The sequence below is a fragment of the Indicator indicator genome, chromosome 18 (assembly GCF_027791375.1).
Source record: "Indicator indicator isolate 239-I01 chromosome 18, UM_Iind_1.1, whole genome shotgun sequence".
Classification (NCBI taxonomy): domain Eukaryota; kingdom Metazoa; phylum Chordata; class Aves; order Piciformes; family Indicatoridae; genus Indicator; species Indicator indicator.
The window spans coordinates 397,310-417,922 of record NC_072027.1 but is presented as its reverse complement, the minus strand read 5'-3'; the positions used below and the strand labels follow the sequence as shown (position 1 = coordinate 417,922).

Sequence of the window (20,613 nt, the reverse complement as noted above, 5' to 3'; positions counted from 1 at the left end):
GGCCAAGCGCTGGCCAGCAGTGTCCAGGTCCTCCACTCCTAGGGCTCTCCAGAGCCACTGGGAAGTGCTGGATGCAGCCCTGCCCTGATGCCTTGGCCAAGCCCTGAACTGTCCCAGCCTGGCTCTGGGCAGGGATGTTGTGCTCTAACTCCTGCAGGTACCAAGTGCAAACAGATGATGAACTCCTGCCCTTGCTCACCCTGCTCCAATACAGCCAATCGCTCCTCACTTCAGCCTGCAATTCCTCATGGAATAGCTGACAGCTTGCAAAACTCTGCTCCCTCTGCCCTGCTGCTGGTGCTTGCGTGGGACCCACCAGTGCTCCCTGTGCAAGCCCAGGGCACCCAGCACAGTGCTGGGCAGTGGGTGCCTGCCCCTGGCAGGGGATAAACTCTGTCACAGCCTCCCGAGGGGGTGAGGCACCAGCCCCCCTTGTGGGTATTTCTGGTGCTTGAAGGGACAGAGGGAGCTGACTTGTGGCATCCAGATTTGCTCAGTGCAGTCTGTCACAGCCTGGTTTTCAAAGCAACCTGTGGCTTTGGGAGTGAGCACTGCTACAAGGAGACGGGATGACACCTGGAGGAGTCACTCTTCCTCATTTTAATGGCACATCTGGAAGCCTTTGCTTGCTTGCTTCTCTGGTAATAGCATTGCATGGAGCTACAGAGCTCCTGATGGACTCCTGGTGAAGTCCTGATGTACTTCCAGCGTGTGGCAATGGCTGCCAGCTGGAGCAGGGCAGATTTAGGAGGGACATGAGGAAGAAGTTCTTTACTATGAGGGTGGTGGAACACTGCAACAGGTTGCCCAGGCAGGTGGTAGAGGCCCCATTTCTGGAGACATTCAAGGTCAGGCTTGATGGGGTTCTGAGCAAGCTGCTCTAGGTGCAGATGTCCCTGCTTTCTGCAGGGGTCTGCATTAGATGAGTTGGAGAGGTCCCTTCCCACCCAAACCACTCTGACTCTGTGCTATTGACACATTCCTGCCGTGCTCCTGGTAAACTGCTGATGTACTCCTACCCTGGCTGTTCTGGGGTAACAACCAGGGGGTGCTTCAAACTCCAGCAGCCTTTTGTGCCCATGAACACCTCTGGCAGAGCGAGGGGATGCCAGTGGCTTGCTGCTGTCCTGTGCTGCAGATGGGAGCTAGGAAAGCCACACAACAACCTCCCTCCCTCCCTTTTCTGCCACCAGAGCTAACAGCAGCAGTAGCAACACAGCTGTGGCTCCTGCCAGGACAACATCCTGCTAGCAGGAACAACCATCCCTCCACCTTAAGAACCAAGCAAACTGAGTGACACCCATCCTGAAGCTCTCCTCCGTCAGATGGCAAGCAGCACTTGGCAGGAACCCTGCCCCAAATGCAAAGAGGAAGCCATCAGGCAGCTCAGCTGACAGGGCAGCCAGGAGAGGGACCTGGCTGGGCACAGGCACCCAGGGACCTTGCCTGAACTGACAGCTGAAACCCACTGCTCCACCCCGGAAGGAATAAAGCAGGCTCAGATGGGTGCAGTCCCCCTCTGCTTTGCTACTGACCCTGCTCCCTTACTGCCCACGCTTGGTTATCAATCCTGCTGCCTTATCACTGTGCCTCCCCAGCCTACAGCACCTCTCAGGCAAGGCTGGCAGCACATTGTCCTGAGTCAGGCAAATCCACCTCCGGGTTCCGAGAGAGAGGGTGAAAACTGCACCAGGGATTAATGTGGGCTGGTAATTAGCCCTCCAGCCACTCTGGCTGGTGAGAGGGGGATGGTTTGGTTTGCCAGGGAAATCCAAGCAGAGGTTTACCAGCTTACAGTGCTGTGGTTTGGAACTGCAGGGGAAGGAAGCAGCTCCTCCAACAGAGCTGTGAGGGGAGCTCAGGAAGTAAAAATTAATTACCGGTGCTGAAGCCTGGCCAAGCCATCAGCCACTACAGTTCTGCAGCCTCACAAAAGCTGCTATGTGATTCCTGGTGACCACAGATGGCCTGGATCCTGGTGGTGCTTCCCAGCTGAGCTCAGTGACTTCAGCATCACAGACACCCTTGGGGATGGGCTGCAGACAGGCTGCTCTGCCTCTGGTCTCATGCTGCACCTTCTCAGGCACAACTGGACAGCAGCTTTGGGAACCACCACTGCAGTGATCCCAGGGGATGTGGGCCAGAGGCACAAACAGCTCAAGGGGAGCAGGCAGCAGTGGGCAGTGGAGTGACAATGAATGAGTGGTGGAGGACATGTTGAGGGCTTGTCCTCCAAACAACACCCCCAAAAAGCAAGCTGGAGATGGTGACAGCAGAGGATCACACCCTCTGCAGAAGCTGCCAGCAGCTGACAGAGATCTGCCTTCCTGTGCTGCTCTGAAAGGTCCTGGTCAGCCCCTCCAGTCACCGTGAGAGGCAAGAAGGGAGCTGGTGAGGCAGGAGCTGGGTCCAAAGCAAGCACAGCCAGGACTTGGCTCCAAGGCAGCCCAGATCCTGGCACTCCCTTTTCCATCTCAGCAATGCAGCAAGAAAGCTGCCGCTGGATCCTGAGCTCCCCTTGTCATCTCCTGATGTCTGACCACAGGAGCCACCATGGAGCCATGGGAATGGGCTGCATGCCTGGGCTCACAGCTCTGCAGCAGAAAGGAAGGGCAGCAGCAAGGTCAAAGGCATGAAGGCAGTGGGGAGCCCTTCCTCAGGCCTCCCAGGGCTTGTTTCCTTTTTGCTGGTCAAGTTTGGATGGGGAAAAACATCTCAAGACACAGCAGTGCCTGTGGAAAACAGCTCACATTTGTCTCTGCAGGTGTGGTCCAGGTGGGTGTTTATGTTGCAGGGCAGCCTCTGAGCCTCCCTGTGCCCTTCTGGGATGAGTCTTCTGCCCCTCCAGCTTTCCTTCTAGATTCCTCCTCCTGTTCTGGCCAAGCCCAGTTCCAACCAGCCACTTGGAAACCCCCACTCCTGTGACCAAGACCCCCTCCTCCCTCCCCAGAGCTGCCCTACCTGGAGCTGCCAAGGCTACAGGCTCAGGGCTTCAGCAGCACACAGGCTGCTCCTGGCAGAGCTGGGTCACAACCCTGAGATGCTGACAGGGGTGCTCATGGGACACCCCTACAAACAGGCACTCACCAGAGGTGTGCTCCAGAAACACAAAGCTTTGCAAGGAGAGCTCTGCACCACTAGTTGAGTACCCAGTGGTTATTTGTCTGTGGCTGGCCTGGTGGCTTTACCCCAGAAATCCTTAGACCAAGGCACTGCCTGCTTTTCTTCCCCTTCTCCCCCTTCTCCTTGAAGCAAAACCATCCCAGCTGTGCTGTGGTCACCTCAGCAAATGCTCCACTGTCAATCACATGAAGCCTTCTGCACCGTGAGCTGCTGGCACACAAGAGTATAAAGCTCCTGTTCCATCTCTGGTGACATTTAGTGCACATCCAGCGAGTCCCTGGGATCTCACAGCTCCCATGCTGTGCTGGCAGCAAGAGGATGAAGGCTCAGAGATGCTGCCAAGCCTGTTTGCCTCCCTGCCTGCCCTTCCGTTCTTTGAAAGCAGCTGCTGCCATGGCACAGAGTCTCCATCTGGCAGGGGGAACAGCCAGAGCCACCAAGGAGAAGTGAGTCAGAGATGGAGATTTAAAGCAGCATGCTGAGATCTCACTCCAAGGGAAGATGACTGCTTTGCAACAGCTCCCTTTGAAGCACTGAACTCAAGGTGGTGGCACAAACACAGCAGAACCTGCAGACCCCCTGTTCCTACCATCTTTCTGCACCCAGCCAGCTCTTCTGGGCCCCAAATGGTCACTGCTGTTCCAGCCACCCTGACAGGAGCAGCTCCTGGTGCTGTACAGGAGCTCATCAGTTGAGGATGGTACCCATTCTAAACTTTCTTCCCATTTTTCATCCCTCCCTGCGTGCCAGGGCTGCTTGCACACCTGGTGTGCCACTGAAAGCAACAGCAGCTGGTGCTGGAGTCCATGCCCAAGCACCACCAGAACATCACACTGGCTGGGCAGAGGGAAGCAGGGGGAATGAGTGCATGCAGTAAGGCTCCCCAGGCACTGCATTTTGTGGGGGAGCTTCTTGAGGCCATGAAGGAGGCCAAGACAGAGGGGTTGGAACAGGATCACCTTTAAGGTCCTTTCTGACCCAACCCATTCTGTGGCTCAGTTCTTTGCTCCTCAGGAAGACAGCTCATGATCCAGGAAGCTCTGTCCCACTTTTGCCATAGGACACCCCAGAGCATCCTGCTTTTGGTCTGGGCTGGGAAGGTCTCCCCCCTCTTTAGCACACTGCTGCTGTGGGCAGAGCAGGCAACCAGTGCCTGTAGTGCTTTGCTGTGGTGTGGAGTGGATGTGGCACCGGCACACATGCCAAATACTCTGTTTGCCAAGCCAACAGGCTACTGAGGACTGCCTAGCCCCAGGGTTTCCTGATATCCCCCCCCAGGGAAAGGCTTCCCAGCCAGGCCCCACTGATTTGTGAGGTGCTTGGCCATGGCTCTCCTGCACATCTCACTTTTCTGGCAGCTGCATCCAGACTGCTGCAGGTTCCTGATTCCAAACCAAGGTCATTTGCAGTGCTGGTAATTAGTGTCACTCCAGCAGCATCACTGGGCCATGCAATGGAAGCTAATGGAGATTCCTAGCACTCAGGACATGCAGTGGCTGCAGACAACATCTGCTGCTGTCTGAGGGCTGCTCTTGCTCCCTTTCCCCAGTTGGCTCAGAGCAGGAACACACCATGGCCAGACCACAGTCACTACCATCTCAAGCATCTCCAGTGGTTGTTACAGGCACAGCCCCAGGGGTCTGAGCCTCTTTGGTGCCCAGTTGCATACCTGGATGCAGGTCCCAGTGCATTCCTTGCAGAGGCTGCAGGACAAAGCCCATCTGCTCGCTGGGATATGGGAAATCTTTGTAATAGGTTCCATTTTCTCAGGACATCCAATGCTAACCTGGGCATGGAATAGAAAACAAGTTGTGAATGCTGGCCACCACCCCACGTGTCCTACAGGGGATGTTGGTGGCAGTCTGAGTGAAGCATGGATTTTTAAGGGTCACTTGTAACTGGGGAAACCCCCACCCAAACCAGAAGCAATTCTGAGTTAATATTGAATGAATTCCTCACCTGGACGTGGCTGTGTACCTTGGCTGGGCACATGGAATTAGCTTTACCCTACCCAGAGCTCCTGTGAATGCCCCCCAACTGCACCCTCCCTTCACTGGGTGTCCCTTGGCTGCCCACCAAGCACACAGCCCTGACCCTGGCTCTGGGCTTGCCACTCAGGACATGAACGAACATCCTGGGCTCAGACCTGGAAAGCAGGTCCATGCCCCTCTGTCTGTCTGGAGCAGGCTGGCAAACATCTCACCTCAGGTATCCATAAGGCACAGCTAACATGGACCCACTTGGTCCCGCTGCGGGTGGGCTTCAGCGCTCCCCCCCTCTTGGGGCACAGCAGACACTTGGGCTGCACGCCCAGGGCACAGGTCCGGCACAGCCAGCTCCCGATGGGCACCTTCAGGATGCCATAGCAGGCCTGCAGAGGTGGAGAAGATGGGTTAGTGCCAGCAGCCCAGGAAGAGCATCCTCCCAGACCTCCTCCTTCACTCCCACCTCTTTCACCACCACTGGCTTACTGCCTCCACACCTGGGCACCCTGATGCAGAGCAGACACAGAGCAGCCCCACGGCCACAGACAGCAAGGTCAAGCTCTTCCCTCCTTGTTCCCTTCCCTCTCCTCACATGGACACTCCTGCTGGAACAGTGAGCATGAAGGCCTTGGTATTGGGGGATGGGCAAGCAGGCTGCTCCACCAGAGCTCCCACCATGGGCTGTCTGTGGTGGGACATCTGCCTGCTCATCTCCTGCCTGTTCCCTGAACAGCCACCAGACCCATGATGACTTGGAGAAGTAAGAAATGCCCTGTGGAGAATGCCTCTGAGGTGGCTGAAGGCTGGAAAACCACAACCCAGGGCTGAGCAAGATGGTCAGGCTGGTTACACAGCCAACACAGCCCAGAGGGGAAGGGAAAATCACTACAGAAAGGTAAAAAGAGGAAACCAATGGTCACAGAGCCATAGAATCACAGAGCTGTTCTGGAAGAGACCTTTCAGACCACTGAATTCAACCCTTACCCCAGCACTGCCAGGGCACCACTGAACCATGGCCCTCAGAACCACATCTCCATGGCTCTGAAACCCCTCCAAGGGTGAGGATTCCACCCCGTCCTGGGCAGCCTGGGCCAGGCCTGGACAACCCTTTTGGGGAAGAAATTGCTCCTGATGCTCAACCCGAACTGCCTCTACTGCAACTTCAGGCCATTTCCTCTCATCCTACCACTTGCTCCTTGTGATAAGAGTCCAACCCCCACCTCAATGCAACCTCCTTGCAGGGTGCTGTAGACAGCAATGATGTCTCCCCTCAGTCTCCTCTTCTCCAGGCTCAGAAACCCCAGGTCCCTCAGCTGCTCCTCACCAGCCCTGTTCTCCAGACCCTTCCCCAGCTTCACTGCTTGTTTGGACACACCCCAGCCCCTCAGTGTCCTTCCCGGAGCGAGAAGCAAAACAAAGGAATCATAGGGGATGATAAATGTAAAGGAGGCAGGGAGAAGTCTACAGCCCAGAGAGTGAGGACTGAAGGCAGTGGGAGCTCCCCGAGCTGCTGTGAGAGCAGAGGACACAGGGAAGCCAAAGTGCTTCATAAATATTTCTGCTCTCAGGGCAGAGGCAGCTGATGGAGCCTCATCACACAGTGCTGATGAGAAAAGGCTTTCCTGGGCAGTCACAGCTCAGGGCTGTGTTAAGCAGCTCCTGCTAAACCCAGACAGTTTCTAAGTGGCAGTTCCTGATAGCCTGCACTTAAAGGGATTCCAGAGTGGCAGACCAGTGCCTTGGGCACTCAGGTGGGGCTGTGGCACTGCTTTCACTGCTTTCAAGGGATGTCATCAGTTCCAGAGCTGGCTGCTCTGACCCCTCAGAAAGCAAGTGAGTAGTGCCAACAAGACCCCCCAGTGCTGGGGCTGTAAACTGAGCCCAGGCATTCTGTCAGCTGCCCTCCTTGAAGCTTACCCCCAAAGAACAACTTTTCATCCTGCTGCTGCAGGTCACTGCCACCGAGAGTGACAGTGCTGGAAGGGGGCAGGGGCAGAGAATACCTGTGGAGATGTGTGAGCATGGGAAAGGTGCAGCCTCAGCCTTCTCTTGCTAGGAGCAGACTTCATCACATGGCTTTAGGTGGCCCCAAAACACAGGTTGAGTCTGACAGTGAGTGCCAAGAGGTAAAGCCTCTTTGTGAACAGACTGCTGGGCTCATGAGGAGTTAAGGGAGGCAATGCTGCTGTGAGACTGCACAGGTCAGAGACTGAACTCCTGTGTCTCACAGCACCTCCAGCCTGAGAGGGAAATCATTCCTGGAACAGTTCTACAAAGCATGAGGTCTAGCACCAGACAGAAATCAGCCTGGCATGTACCACCAGGAGAATAAACAGGCAGACAGACCCCAGAACTCCAGGGAAAACAGAAATTATGGCCAGTATCACACCTCCAGCAGAGCCCTGCCTCTGGTTCTTTAGCCTGGGAGGTTTCAGCGTAGCTGAAGGCATAGCTCTGCTTCTGGGAGCAAACAGCACAGAGCCTCTGTGCCAGCCAAGGAGCAGCTCTGGAAGTGGGGTGGTTTGGACACAGTGTCCCAGCCCAGCAGCAGGCAGAAGTGGTCCAGGAACAGTTGTGAGCAGCAGCAGAGCAGCTGTTCTATTGCTGTGCCTGTCCCTGCTGTGATGCCACCAGGAAGGGGACACCAAAGAGGGAGGATGCTGAGCCACAGAGAGACTTGGGGTGGTCCTTGTAGTAGGGGGAGTGGTCCTTGTAGTAGGGCTATGTCCCACACCAGTGGATGGGAATTCCAGCAGGACAAGACCAGGGGCTGGGTGCTGGGGCTGGATCATTCCCCTACTAAACAGAAGCAGAGAGCCTGAACCACAAGGGTTCAGCAGCAGGGGGAAAGATTCCTCCTCTCTCTGAGCTCTGAAAGGAGCGCTACCTGTGCTTTCCAAGAACCACGCTTCACAGCAATTCATTACCAGCAAGTCTCACGGCTTGTGTGATGCAGATGAGATGATCACAACCATCCCTTCCAGCACCACAACCTAGCACCATGTGTCTGAGCACAGCCCTGCCTCTGCCCCATCCTGCTGGGGTGCAGGGGGATGAGGCACAGCTCCAGCCACGTCCCACAGGACCACAGCTGCCCTGAATCACTGCTCACATACATGAAGGCTGTGGCACTGGCACCCAGCTGCCTGCAGGACAGGTCCCCAGCAGGCTTGGGTTGTGGGGCACAGGGCAGGTTAGATAAGAAATGATGCCAGGGAACACTGTGGGCTGTGGCTCTGGGCTTGGGGGCTTAGGGCATGAATCAGGACAGAGATAAATCACAGGCAGCTTAAGGGCTGGCATCGGGCTCAGGGCTGGACTCTGCTCCCTGAAAACAAGGGAAAATCTCCCTCTGCTTTCAACAGCCTAGAAATCCAGCCTACCACATCCCCTTCTTGGACCAGAAGATCCTTGGAGGCCCTTTCAACCTGGCATTCTGTGATTCTTCTGCAGCACCACTCTGCTCCCAGCACTGAAAGCAGAGCTGCAGCCTGTGGTGAGAAGAGTGGGGGTCAGTACAGCCCCCTGGCAGCCCTGGGCATGCTGTCTGCCTTCCCCCAGGCTCCTGGCCCTGGCATCTGGCAGCTCTCAGCCTGAGGCTGCCAATTGGGATTGTTAAAAAAGATAACTGAACACACACAACCCGCCCCAGTGCCAGCCCTGAATGGTGCTGGTATTCCATGGAGTCTGAGTCACTGATGGAAACCATTCCCACACCCACCGCCAGCTATAGATATCTCCAGTGCCTTCCCACCTCCAGGAGAAGCTGCCCAGAGATGAGCAAATGGCTCTCTTCAGAGGGAAAAACCAAACCCTTCACACAGAGGGAGAAGCCCAGGAGCTGCCATCACTGTCCCAGCACCACACACTGCTTCCCCTCTCAGCACGACCAGCAAAGCCTCCCTGCACCCATGCTGGCCCCAGGGGAGCCTCAGATGGCTGCTTGCTCCATGTCAAGGTTTCCCCAAGTGCAGGAACCCACAGCCCCCCCCAGCAAGGGCTTGGAGCATTTCTATCAGCCCTGAAACAGAATTGCTTACTCCAGGCAGCAAGGGGAAATGAAATCCTACCCTGCTCAACAGGGAAGCTGGGACAGAAACCCTGGGAGGTAAGACAGAGCTATGGAAGGTCCTCCTACCCCCACTATAATGCTGTGGAAGACACTAGAGGTCCAAGCAGCACCAGTGAGTGTGAGGTGAGTGCAGACCTGCATCCCTCCCAGCCCATCAGCCAGTCCCACACATGGTGCAGGTCATCCCTAGGTGCCCACTGCAATTTAATAAAGAAAAAAGGGGCAGAGAAAGCAGAGTAAGGACAGGAATGGAAGTGGAGGTACAAAATAAAACACCACAGAAACCAGAGAATAAAAGGATGGAGCAAGGCAAGCTCACAGGAAGTGGTTTTCTAGCTTGGACTGTGCAGAGACACCTTCCTGTGGCCTTTCAGCACTTAAAGAGGGGCACCAGTACCTTCAGCAGGGCTGACAGGACATGGGCAGATGGTTTACACTACAAGAGGGAGATGCAGAGTGGATACAAGGAAGAAATCTTTTACCCTGGGAGTGGAGAGACCCTGGCCCAGGCTCCCCAGAGAAGTGGCAGATGCACCATCCCTGGCACCAGTTGAGGTCAGGTTTGGGGCTCTGAGCAACCCCCTCTAGTTGGGGATGTCCCTGCTGAGTTCAGGGGGTTGGACTGGATGAGCTTTGAAGGTCCTTTCACCCCAACATGGTTCTGTGACCCTGTTCTGTTGCTGCCAAGCAAGTCTGCTGCTTGCCAGCTGTGCCAGACCCCACCTGCCGTCTTCACCCCACGGGAGATGCACGGAGGAGCCCCCACAGCTTCGCAGGGCTGGAGAGCAGGCAGGGAGGGGCGAGGTGCCCGGGGCTCACCTGGTGCACGCAGACGTTGCACTTGTCACAGAAGACCATCTCGTTGCCATCCTCACCCTCGGGCGAGCGGCACACGTCGCACACCACGTCCTCGTCGTACTCGATGCCCAGCCCCTCCTCCGTCTCGATGGCCAGGGCCATGTTCTCCTGGCACACAGTCTCCAGCTCCTCCAGCACGCGCTCCAGGGTCACCTCGTCCAGCTCAGGCTTCTCTGCGGGGCAGAAGGCAGCGGAGGAGGCTGCTGAGGCTGCGGCTGCCCCCGGGAGCTCTCAGCTGCCCTTGGGGAGTTCTTGGCCAACCTTGGGGAGCTCTGCCCTGGCTGAGCCTTTCAGATGGCAGCTCTGGGGGCAAAGGGGCAGCCAGACAGGGCAGGGCTGCCTGTGGCTGGGGCTGCAGGTTGTGTGATACAGCATCACTGCTGCCTGCCAGGGAGGGCACCCATTCAGCTGCAGCAGGGTGGGCAATGAGCTCTGACAGTCTGGAGGAGACCAGTGCTCCAGAAGTGCTTGTGCTCAGCCAGGGCTCCCACCAGCCCTGGCCACACAGGGGCAAGGCTGCAATTGGTACAGTTAAAGGCCAGTTAAAGGGAACTGCACAATTGAAGCCAAACGCTGAAATTAAGACCAAGTCAGGGTTTTCCTCCTGGTTGGCTCTAGAGGAACCAAAAGCTCAGACTCTGACGAGCTGAACTCTGCTGTGCTGTCTTTTATTCCCCCTCTAGCAGAAAGAAGTGGCAATGGTGCTTTACCAGAGGTTTCTCCAGGGTCACAACCAGGAAAACAAGGCCAATAACCAGGAAAGGCTCTTTCAGGGCATTAATTTCCAGCAGCAGGGTACCCAGCCATCATCACAAGGGGATGCTGCTGCCAGGAGCTTTGCAGCACTGGCACAGTGCAAGGCTGAATGCTGTTCTCAGAAGCGCTGCCTCTCACCCACACTCCAAGATCCTGGTGCCACAAATACAACCTGAGCTCACTCCAGGTAAGTCAAAAAAGGGAAAAGATCTGGCAGCAGCAGGAGTGAGGGAAGAGTTCAGTCCTCACTGTACCCTGTCCCTAGTCCATCACCAAGGAAGGCACAGAGATGGGCATGGAGATACCAGGAGGATGCAATACAAGACTTTTGACCCTTGCACTTTTTGCATATATTATCCATGATGATGGCAAGGATACTGCAGAAAGCACCAGCCAGCAGAGCAGCCTGACCCATGCTGCTGTCCACCCTCCTTGTTGCAAGGAAATAGGAGAAAAGATCTCATTTACAAGCACAGGAGGAAAAAAGGCTAGAGGCAGTACCAGTCTGAACTATTCATGAATGAAATGTTCAGCGAGAAATCTGCCATCCTGGGCATTTGTCAGGCCACAGGGTGATGTCCCTGCCCTGGGTCAAGCAGGGGCTGCACCCTCCCCTAGTCACACAGAAGGACAGGGTCTGGAAGGGCCCTCTGGAGATCACTGAGTCCAAACCTCACAGCAAGGTGCACAGGATGGCATCCAGGTGGGTTTGGATGACTCCAGAGATGGAGACTTCACCACCTCTCTGGGCAGCCTGTTCCAATGCTCCACCACCCTCAGAGTAAAGACCTTCTGATGTTCAGGGTGGTGCCCATTGCTCCTTGTCCTGTCACTGGGCAGCACTGAACACAGCCTGGCCCCACCCTCCAGACAGCCACCCCTTCAGTATTTGCCAGCATTGATAGGATCCCCCCCAGTCTCCTCTCCCAGCTACAAAGCCCCAAGTCCCTCAGCCATTCCTCTTGAGACAACGGCCAGGGACTGGCTGAGAAGCTCTGCCAAGGGGGAGCGCAGCCGCAGGGGCTTGGCGAGCACAGGCACCATTGTCTGCCTTCCTCGGCTCTCCCCCAGCCATGCACACTGGCACGGCTCCCTTGGCTCCACAAGTCTCTGCAAACATCCAGCCTGGCATTTTGTACGTCTGTGTCGAGTCGGAGATGCCATCTGAGACAGACAACACTGCTCCCTAGCACAGTCCTTCCAGCGCCCGCTGCTGTGCTGCCACACGCCCAGGAGCCTGCCAGCACCTGTCCTGCCAGGGAACAGCCCCAGCAAGGGGTGCAGGAGCTCTGAGAGCTGTCACAGCCTGCCCAGGCTGGGGCTGAAGGGCTGGAGAGCAGCCCTGTGGAGAAGGACTTGGGGTGCTGGAGGTGCAGTGCTGGCCCTGAGCTGGCACCAAGCGCTGCCAGCTCAGCCCCAGCCTGTCCTGGACTGGTTCCCAGCAGTGTGGGCAGCAGGGGCAGGGAGGGGATTCTGCCCCTCTGCTGTGCTCTGCTGAGACTCCCCCTGCAGTGCTGGGACAGCTCTGGAGTCCTCAGCACAGACAGGGACCTGTTGGAGGAGGGCCAGAGGAGGCTACAGCAATGCTGGCAGGGCTGGAAGCCCTCTGCTGTGAGGCCAGGCTGAGAGAGTTGGGCTTGGGCAGTCTGGAGAAGGCTCCAGGGAGACCTTCTGGTAGCTTTTTGGTGCTTAAAGTGGGACAATAAAAAGCTGGGGACAGAGCTTTTAGCAGGGCCTGTTATGACAGGACAAGGGGGGATGGTTGGACTGAAAGAGGGAGATTCAGACTGGAGAGATGGAAGAAATCTTTCACTCGCAGAGTGGGGAGAGCCTGGCCCAGGCTGCCCAGAGAGGTGGGAGATGTCCCATTCCTGGCACTATTGCAGGTCAGGTTGTCTGGGGCTCTGAGCAGCCTGCCCTAGTCGTGGATGTCCGTGCTGAGTGGGGGGGGGGGGTTGGGCTGGATCAGCTGCAAAGCTGCACCTGCCCTGTGCAGAGCCACAGGCCATGGCTCCATGCAAGCATTAAACAAGCCCAGCAGGAACTCACTGGTCAGGGTTTCAGCTCCAGAGCTGTGACTGATCCTGGGCACTGAAGTGTCAGCCTGGAGCTACTCTCTTTATCCCAACACTTCAGGCTCTGCCCTCTCTGGACATCAAAATGGTCACCAAATAGTTCCTGCTGCTTTTCCCCACAGGCTGTGCTCAGGGAGGAGTGCAGGCAGGCAGCTGGCAGCCTGCAGGCAGCAGGCAGCAAGAGGAAGGAAAGGGAGGGAGGTTCCCACAGGAATCATGACCCCAACCTGCCCATGGGGTGAGGCTCACACTGACATCACCATTCCCACGCCACCTGCTCCCATGCCTCCTCCTGCACTTTCCATCCACAGCCATGCCCTGGCAGCACCAGCTGAAACCTGGGGAGAAGCTGCCCCTGATCCCACAGAGCTCTGGAGCAGGAGCAGCAGCTCAGGCAGGTTTCCTTCCCAGTCCCTGTGTCAAGTGGCTGTCAGATGGCACAGATCCTGTTCAGCTGCACTGACACCAGGAGCTCCCCCCTCTGGCAAGCCCCCTGGAGCTCAGGGACTGAGGATGGCCCTGGCTGGGCATCCATCACTTATGAAACCTAAACCATGGGGCCTGGGGTACCAGCTTCTGCTCTCCATTTGTGCTCCACTCATCTGCTTCTGCATCATCTGTAGTTTCTGCTGCTCAGCTCCATTCACAACACTGCCACATTTCTGGCTGGCAGCACAGGAGCTGTGCTGACTGTGGCCAGCTGAACAGCAACCACGCCACCAGAACATGCCCTGTGGCCATGCACAAGGGACATCCCTACTGTCCCCAGGACAGGGAAAGCAAAGACCCAGACACTGATCCTGGCTACAGTGAATAAACCAAGTGATGTCCAGGAAGTAAGGCTGAGATGATCTGAGATGATCATCATCTGAGATGATCATCAGAACCACAGACTCTACCTCTGACCAAGAGGAAGGTTAAGGTTAAGGTGTGCCAAGGTCCTGTACAAAAGGACTGGGGAGGAGGGGGGAGAGGGGAGAAGGAGGCCTTCTTGGAGTCTCTACAGAGAAGGGCACTGTACCAAAGAACCCCAGCGTGGTGGGGTTGGAAGGGACCTCTAGAGATCACCCAGTCCAAACCCCTGTTAAAGCAGGGCACCCACAGCAGCTTGCTGAGGATCACAATGGCCAGGGGGGTTTGGAAGATCTGCAGAGAAGGAGACTTCACAGCCTCTCTGGGCAGCCTGCTCCAGGGCTCAGCCCCCTCACAACAAAGAAGTTTCTCTGCTGGTTTGGGAGAAAAGATTCATACCACTGCATCCCAGCTGGTCAGAAACTATCCTCCCTTGGCATCCCAGCTGCAGAAAGTCTGTCCTCCCTCAGCCCAGAGCAGGATGCTGGTGGTCAGCAGGTACCCAGCCACAAGGTGTGCCTGAGAGAAGAGGGGAGACTTTGCTCGAGCCAGGAGCAGTGCCAGAAGATGATGTGCTACAGGAGGTCTCCAGCTCTGCTTCCAGAAGGCAGAACGTGCAGGACTTGGGACTTTCATCTGAAATTTGCTCCCAGCTCAGACTCTTTCTTCTGTCTCTGCCCTTGGGGTCTGCCACAATCCCTGCAGCTCCACAGTCACCCAGCACCCCTGCAGTCCCTGGAGGCTCCTGACCCCATGCCCCTCAGCTCCCCTAGACCTCTCAGCATCTGCCTGCACAGCATCTGAGACACATGTCAGTGTTTTATCCACCAGGAGCTGGGATTGCTGGGCTGGCCCCAGAGCCTCAGCAGTGGGTCTGGGAGCACCACCAGGCACTTTTCCTTTACCCAGTGCTGCTTTCCCTAGAGATCATTTCTGGAGCACCCTCACTGATGTGGCCACCAAGGAGCAATCTTCCTCTGCTGAACCACATCTCAGCTGCTCCTTGAGAGCATGCTGTGCTAGAGCTGACTCACTGCTTGGGGAGGAAACAGCTGGGGAGCCACCTTTCACCAGACAGAGCTCTTTGTGACTAAACGGTGCTCTGCTGAAGTCAGTTGACTGAAACAATGAATCCCTTGGCCCTGTGGAGGACACCTGGAGATGGAACAGCTCCTGCACAAATTCCTCAGTGCTGCAGGCTGTGCCAGCAGCTCAGCTCTAAGCCTCGGAGCCTGCTTTGCAGTACAAATCCCAATCAACAGGCAAAGCAAGAGGGCTTTTGAGCTAAGAAGGGAAGCATGTTTGAGGTGATGCAGCCTCCTGGTGTCTTTGAAACTGAGAGTGAAAGGACAGCAGCTCCCTGATGGGGTTGGGGGGTTCATACCTGCCAGGGACCATGGGCTCCTGAGACCTCATGACAGCTCTTGGTCCCTCCAGCTCTGGGGGAGTCACTTTGAACCTGCTGCTTGGGCTTCCACCCTTGCAAAGCTGGGCTGAGGATTCTCCTTTAGGGCCAGGAGGACAGAGGCTCCCTTTGTACAAGGAGTCCATGGAACAGACAAGGACTGATAGGGACAAGGTACTGCTGGGGACAATCCCACTGGAGTCCAAAAGGAAATGTTTCCCCATGAGCACAGCTGGACACTGGAATCATCTCCCAAGGGAAGCAGTGGAGTCTCCTCCCTTGGACAGCTTTAAGACTCAGCTTGACAGGCTGCTGGGCCAGCTCATTTCATCTACACCATCACCTAGAAAGGTTGGAGCAGGTCCTGGGGTTCCATGAGACTAAAGCAACCCCAAGATAAGAAGCAGGGGCTGGGTGCTAGGCTGGAGTCTAGTCACTGCTAGGCAGAAGGATTTGCTTTGCCCAGCAGGACTGTGGATACCTCAAGGTTCAAGGACAGGTCAGATGGAGCCTAATGGAAGGTGTGCCCACCCATGGCAGGAAACTGGATGATCTTCAAGGTCCCTTCCAACCCAAACCATTATGTTAGTCTATGATTTGCCTCTAAGTAAGTCTGGGAGCTGAGCAGCCAGATGTTCAAGGCACTCATGGGCACTCTAGGTACCCCTGCTCCAGGCCAGGTGTTCCTCTGCCTATCCTGAGTCCTGTCTCAAGCATCCTTTGTGAAGGTCATGGAGGTGATGGACAACCACCCAAACACCACATCAGACCACCTGGGACTCATCCAGCCACCTCCAACCCCTCACCTGCAGGCACACAAGGCCTGGGAGATGCAGGAACTGCACCTTAACCCTTCACCAATGCTGTTCACAAGCAGAGCCTCCAGGTGAGGCATGACCAGGAAACCCAGCAGCCACACAGGCTGCAGCCTGAGCACCCCAGTGCAACCTCCACATCTTCTGGCACCACCACCAGTCTGCAAAAAGCCTTCAAAGGTTTACAGCACCTTTCTGCCACCCAGCAACAGCAATTATTGCTCACATTCAAGATGATGACAAAGTGTTTCAGAAGCCACTTTCTAAGGAGCTGTCTGTCTCCAGCAGTGCTCAGCACTGTGGAGCTGTCCTGCAGAACTCCTGATGGAAGTCTCCTTGCTCCATCCAGTAGCAGAACTTTGATGGTTGCTGGAAATCACAGCTACTGGGAGGAACTGATGGACAGAGCAGAATGACATCAAACTGACTGGGCTGAAGAACAGGGAGGTAAAATGCATAGAGCTTCTCCTGCTGAGTTCCAGCCCTGCTCATCTGCTCATGAAAAGCACTTCCCTGCGAAATCAGCTCCTACAAGGACCTAAGAAAGCTGCAGTCTGCCTTCCACAGGCGCAGGGTGTTCTCAGCTCTGCCAGCAACTTAAGGAACTGCCACCTGAAATACCTCTGGATTCCCTTGCTTAAAGAGAAGCTAAAAGCTGAAGGTCATTTTCACAGGAAATTAACCTGCACTATTTAACCCTGAATTATTCTTCTTCTTGGGCGCCTCACTACATGGACAGTGAGGGGCTGGATCAGGGCCAGAGAGGGGCAAAAGAGCTGGGGAAGAGTCTAGGGAACAATTCTCATGAAGAGAGGCTGAGGGAACTGGGGCTGTTCAGTGTGGAGAAGAGGAGCCTGAGGGAGACCTCATTGCTCTCTACAACTCCCTGCAAGGAGGCTGGAGCCAGGTGAGGTTTGGTCTCTTCTCCCAAGGAGCAAGTGACAGGAGAAGAGGAAATGTCCTCGAGTTGTGGCAGGAGAGGTTTAGTTTGGACATTAAGAACAATTTCTCCCCCAAAAGGCTTGTCAAACCCTGGAGCAGGCTGCCCAGAGAGGCTGTGGAGTCTCCTTCTCTGGAGAGCTTCCAACCCTGCCCTTGCCTGTAATCGTGGGCAAGCTGGTGTGGGTGCCCTGCTGGAGCAGGGGCTGGACTGGGTGAGCTCCAAGGGTTCTTTCTAACCCCAGCATGCTGGGATTCTGTGATCCCACTATAAGGACAGACTCTGTACATCCCCCAGCCAGTTGTGGCTGGAGAGGATCCCTGGGGAGGTTGGCAGCCACTGGCTCCCTGGCTTTGGGGGGCAGTGGTCCCTATCCTACCTCTCCTTCTGGGCAGCTGCAGCAGCAGGGCACGGAGCTGTGCCTCTGCCACAGCAGCACAGCAGGGAACTGTGCCCAGAGCTGCTAAAGATGGAGCTTGGCCATGGTGCTGGCACCTGTGGGTGTGTGGGTGCAGCTGCATGGGGACAGGTGTGCCAATGCCAGGGGAAAAAGGGCTCCCAAAAGGACATGGGAGCAGCAGGCTCCATATGGATTGAGCTCAGGGAAGGCTTGGATCCCTCAGCTCTGCCCTCAGCAACACTGTTCTGGCAGCGGCTTCAGCAGTCTCTGGAGGATCTGGGGTCTGTTCATGAGGTGTCCATCACCACAAAAGCATCTTTCAGCTTTGGGCTTTGAAGTCTCTCCAGCCTGACTCTTAGCAGAGCTTTAGATTTATCAGACATCACAAAACACGGCACCAAATGTCAGCAGGGAAAGAATGCTGCTCTGCAAAGGCAAAGGCAAAGGCAAAGCAAAGGCAAAGGCAAAGGCAAAGGTGTGTGCTGCCTGCAGCAGCAGGGACACAGCCTGGCTCAGCCTTGCAGTCAGTCTCCTCCAGACACACTTTTCTGGCACTATCTCACATCACAGCAGTGGCCAATAAAACTCTCAGGCCTGCTCAAACACTGATTCCATCTCTTCAAACAGCACAGCCCTACTGCCACAGCTACTGAGGCCTCTCGCTGTGGGGCTTTACAGCTATTTAAAGCTGCTTTATGTGTAAAACTTTTGCTGTCCCAAGCACTGCCACCTAACTGGGAGAGGAGCAGGCAGAGCACAGGGAGCTGGAGCTATCTGGAGGTTGATCTGATCCGGGTGATAAAATTCCACCCCTGAGGTGACCTAAAAAGGACTGGAAAAGGCAGGAGCTGTGTGTGACAGGAAGCCAGCAGGATGATCTCATAGGTGTTTTCCAGCTCTCCTCCAGAGCCAGCCTCCTTCCCTGGCCTTAAGTATTTGGGGAATGAGACATTGTGCCCTGCACTGCCCAGGGACAAGAGCTCAGAGGACTTTCAACTTCTGCCTATCTCTTGAGGCTGGGAGATAACTGCTGACTCCTCTGAGCAGAAAGAGAGGCTGCAGTCCTCCAGTGAAGTCATGTTAATTATCTCAGAGATTATCAGAGCTGCTCTGGAACTCTCAGTGTGTCATTAATGTCAAGGGCTTCCGGGAGAAAGCTATTTATGGGCTGCCTGCAGCCCAGGCAAGCAGCAACTCTCTGCACTAGGTGCTGAAGGGCACCCAAATTTCACCCCTACTGCTCCTGGCTTCTTCCATATGAGAAGCAGAGGAAGCAGAGCCTCCCCTCCAGCACAGCCCAGGAGGTGAGTAGTGATGGATTTACTGCAATAGCTTTGTAAGCCCCTAGACCCATCACTTCCCCAGGCACAAAATGCATCCTTCCCATGCAAGCCCACTGCCCAAGCAGCCCTGGTGCCCTGCAGCCCCTGCAGTCCAGCACCAGACATGGCTGCCATGGGTGATGTGCCCATGGTCCCACAGGCAAGGGCTCCAGCACTCATCCCATTCCCTACGTGCCAGACCCCCAGCCCTCTACAACCTTTTCAACGTCCTGGAGATCATGGCAACAAAACTTTGGTGTAAATGAGGAGTGCATCAGAAGAAAAGAGATGTTCTGCCACCAGGATCAGGCAGCATGGTGGCCAACTTCTGAGCTCCTTCATGCCCCACATGAGCCTGCTGAGCCACAGCTCACTGAACCTCACTGCAGCCCTTAGCCAGCAGCCCTCCTGCTCAAGCCCCTGCCAGCACACTTTGTCCCACTCCTGAGAAACCTTTGCAAGGAGGAAGCATTCTTGCTGCAGGCACTCCTCAGCCCTCACTGCCCTCACAAGGTGAATGCTTTATTGTGCTATTATCCTCACCTGTGTAGCAGCAGCTACCCCACAGCAACCCTCACCTAACAAGGACTGGAAAATCCCCCCCCAGGCTGGCAGGACTCCACCGCCAGGTGTCTGTGCCAGATCTGCCCAGCAGACCCTGCTAAGTACCAGTGCCAGTGGCCACAGCTCAGGTACCTGCACTCAGCTGGAATGCACAGAGGGCTGTTTGGAAGGGGCAGGGCCTGTGCTGGGATAAGAGACAGGCCAGGACCAGTACTGCTGACAATTCTGACCAGGAAGTCCTCTTCCTTCTGAATCCATCTGCCCACTGACTGTGACTGGAGAAATTAGGACATCAGGAAGAAGTTCTTTACTGTGAGGGTGATGAGACACAGGAACAGGCTGCCCAGAGAGGCTGTGGATGCCTCCTCCCTGGAGGTGTTCAAGGCCAGGCTGGATGAGGCTTTGAGCAGCCTGGGCTGGTGGGAGGTGTCCATGACCATGGCAGGGGGGTAGAACTGTATGGTCTTTAAGGTCCCTTCCAACCCAACTCATTCTGTGACTCTATGTACGTTGGAGAAAAGCTTTCAGATACAGCCAGTGAAAGGAAAAGGAAGAGTCAGGCTCCACAAACCCATCCTGACCAACCTCTCCTCCTGCAGTGCAGGGGCTGCAGGGATTGGTGTGAAGGTGACTATGGCCATGCAGCCAGAGCACTGTCAGGAATGATCTGCATCTGTCAGTTCTCCTGCAGGTGAAGAAGCAGTTCTCCTGCTCTGTTCCTATGCACCTGCACTGTTACCAGCACCTGGCTTGCCCCATGGCTCTCCTTGCACCATGTCCCTAAAGCCCTTTGTGAGATACAGCCAAGCTCCTGTACTACAGCAGTCCACACCATCTCTCTGGGAGAGTCTCCATGAAGATTTCATCTTCAAGGCCTTTTCTCCCACATAATTACTTAAAAATCCTGACTGTCCACTCTGGGATGCCCAGGCAAGGACCACCAGCACTACTCACCCATCTCCTTCAGCTCCATATTGACCAGCTCCAACCAGCAGGCATCCAGCTCATCCAGGTCATAGCGGCTCATGCCCTGCAGGTGAGTCCTGGTCGCCTCCGAAAGCTCAGAGCCAGGCAGGCTGGCTGGTGACAGTTGAGCAGGGCAGCCCTCCAGCTGGGGTATGATCCTGCAAGGAAAGCAGAAGAGGTTCAGGAAGAGCTACAGCTCCCAGCCTGGGCTTTGCCAGGGAGGGTGCAGCCATGTCACACACAAGGAGGGCCCTGGGAATGAAACAAGCCCTGCAAAACCCAAGGGCTTTGTGCACTCTGTCTGTCCCTGTGCCTTGGACATCCTTGGGGACCACACTTCAGGCACAGGCACTCTCCCACAGTCTGCTGGTCTGGGCGCTGCATCTGCTGGCTTGAACTGGGACGTGTCACAACAAGCTGGGTGTCAGAACACACTGGGCATAGTCTGGTTGTCAGCTCCCCTGCCTGGGACCTCAGACC

At 55.8% G+C, this 20,613-nt stretch overlaps 1 protein-coding gene across 1 annotated transcript in view; it reads right to left on the bottom strand.

Annotated features, from left to right (window-relative positions):
• Nucleotides 1-20,613, bottom strand: part of JADE2 (jade family PHD finger 2) — a 73,097-nt gene that overhangs the window by 14,465 nt on the left and 38,019 nt on the right. The window contains exons 5-8 of the mRNA XM_054389470.1: nt 20,122-20,291; nt 10,000-10,211; nt 5,327-5,494; nt 4,793-4,909 (exon numbers count right to left, since the gene is read on the bottom strand). Of these exons, the coding sequence (XP_054245445.1) occupies nt 4,793-4,909; nt 5,327-5,494; nt 10,000-10,211; nt 20,122-20,291 (667 nt within the window). The remainder of the gene's footprint in view (nt 1-4,792; nt 4,910-5,326; nt 5,495-9,999; nt 10,212-20,121; nt 20,292-20,613) is intronic.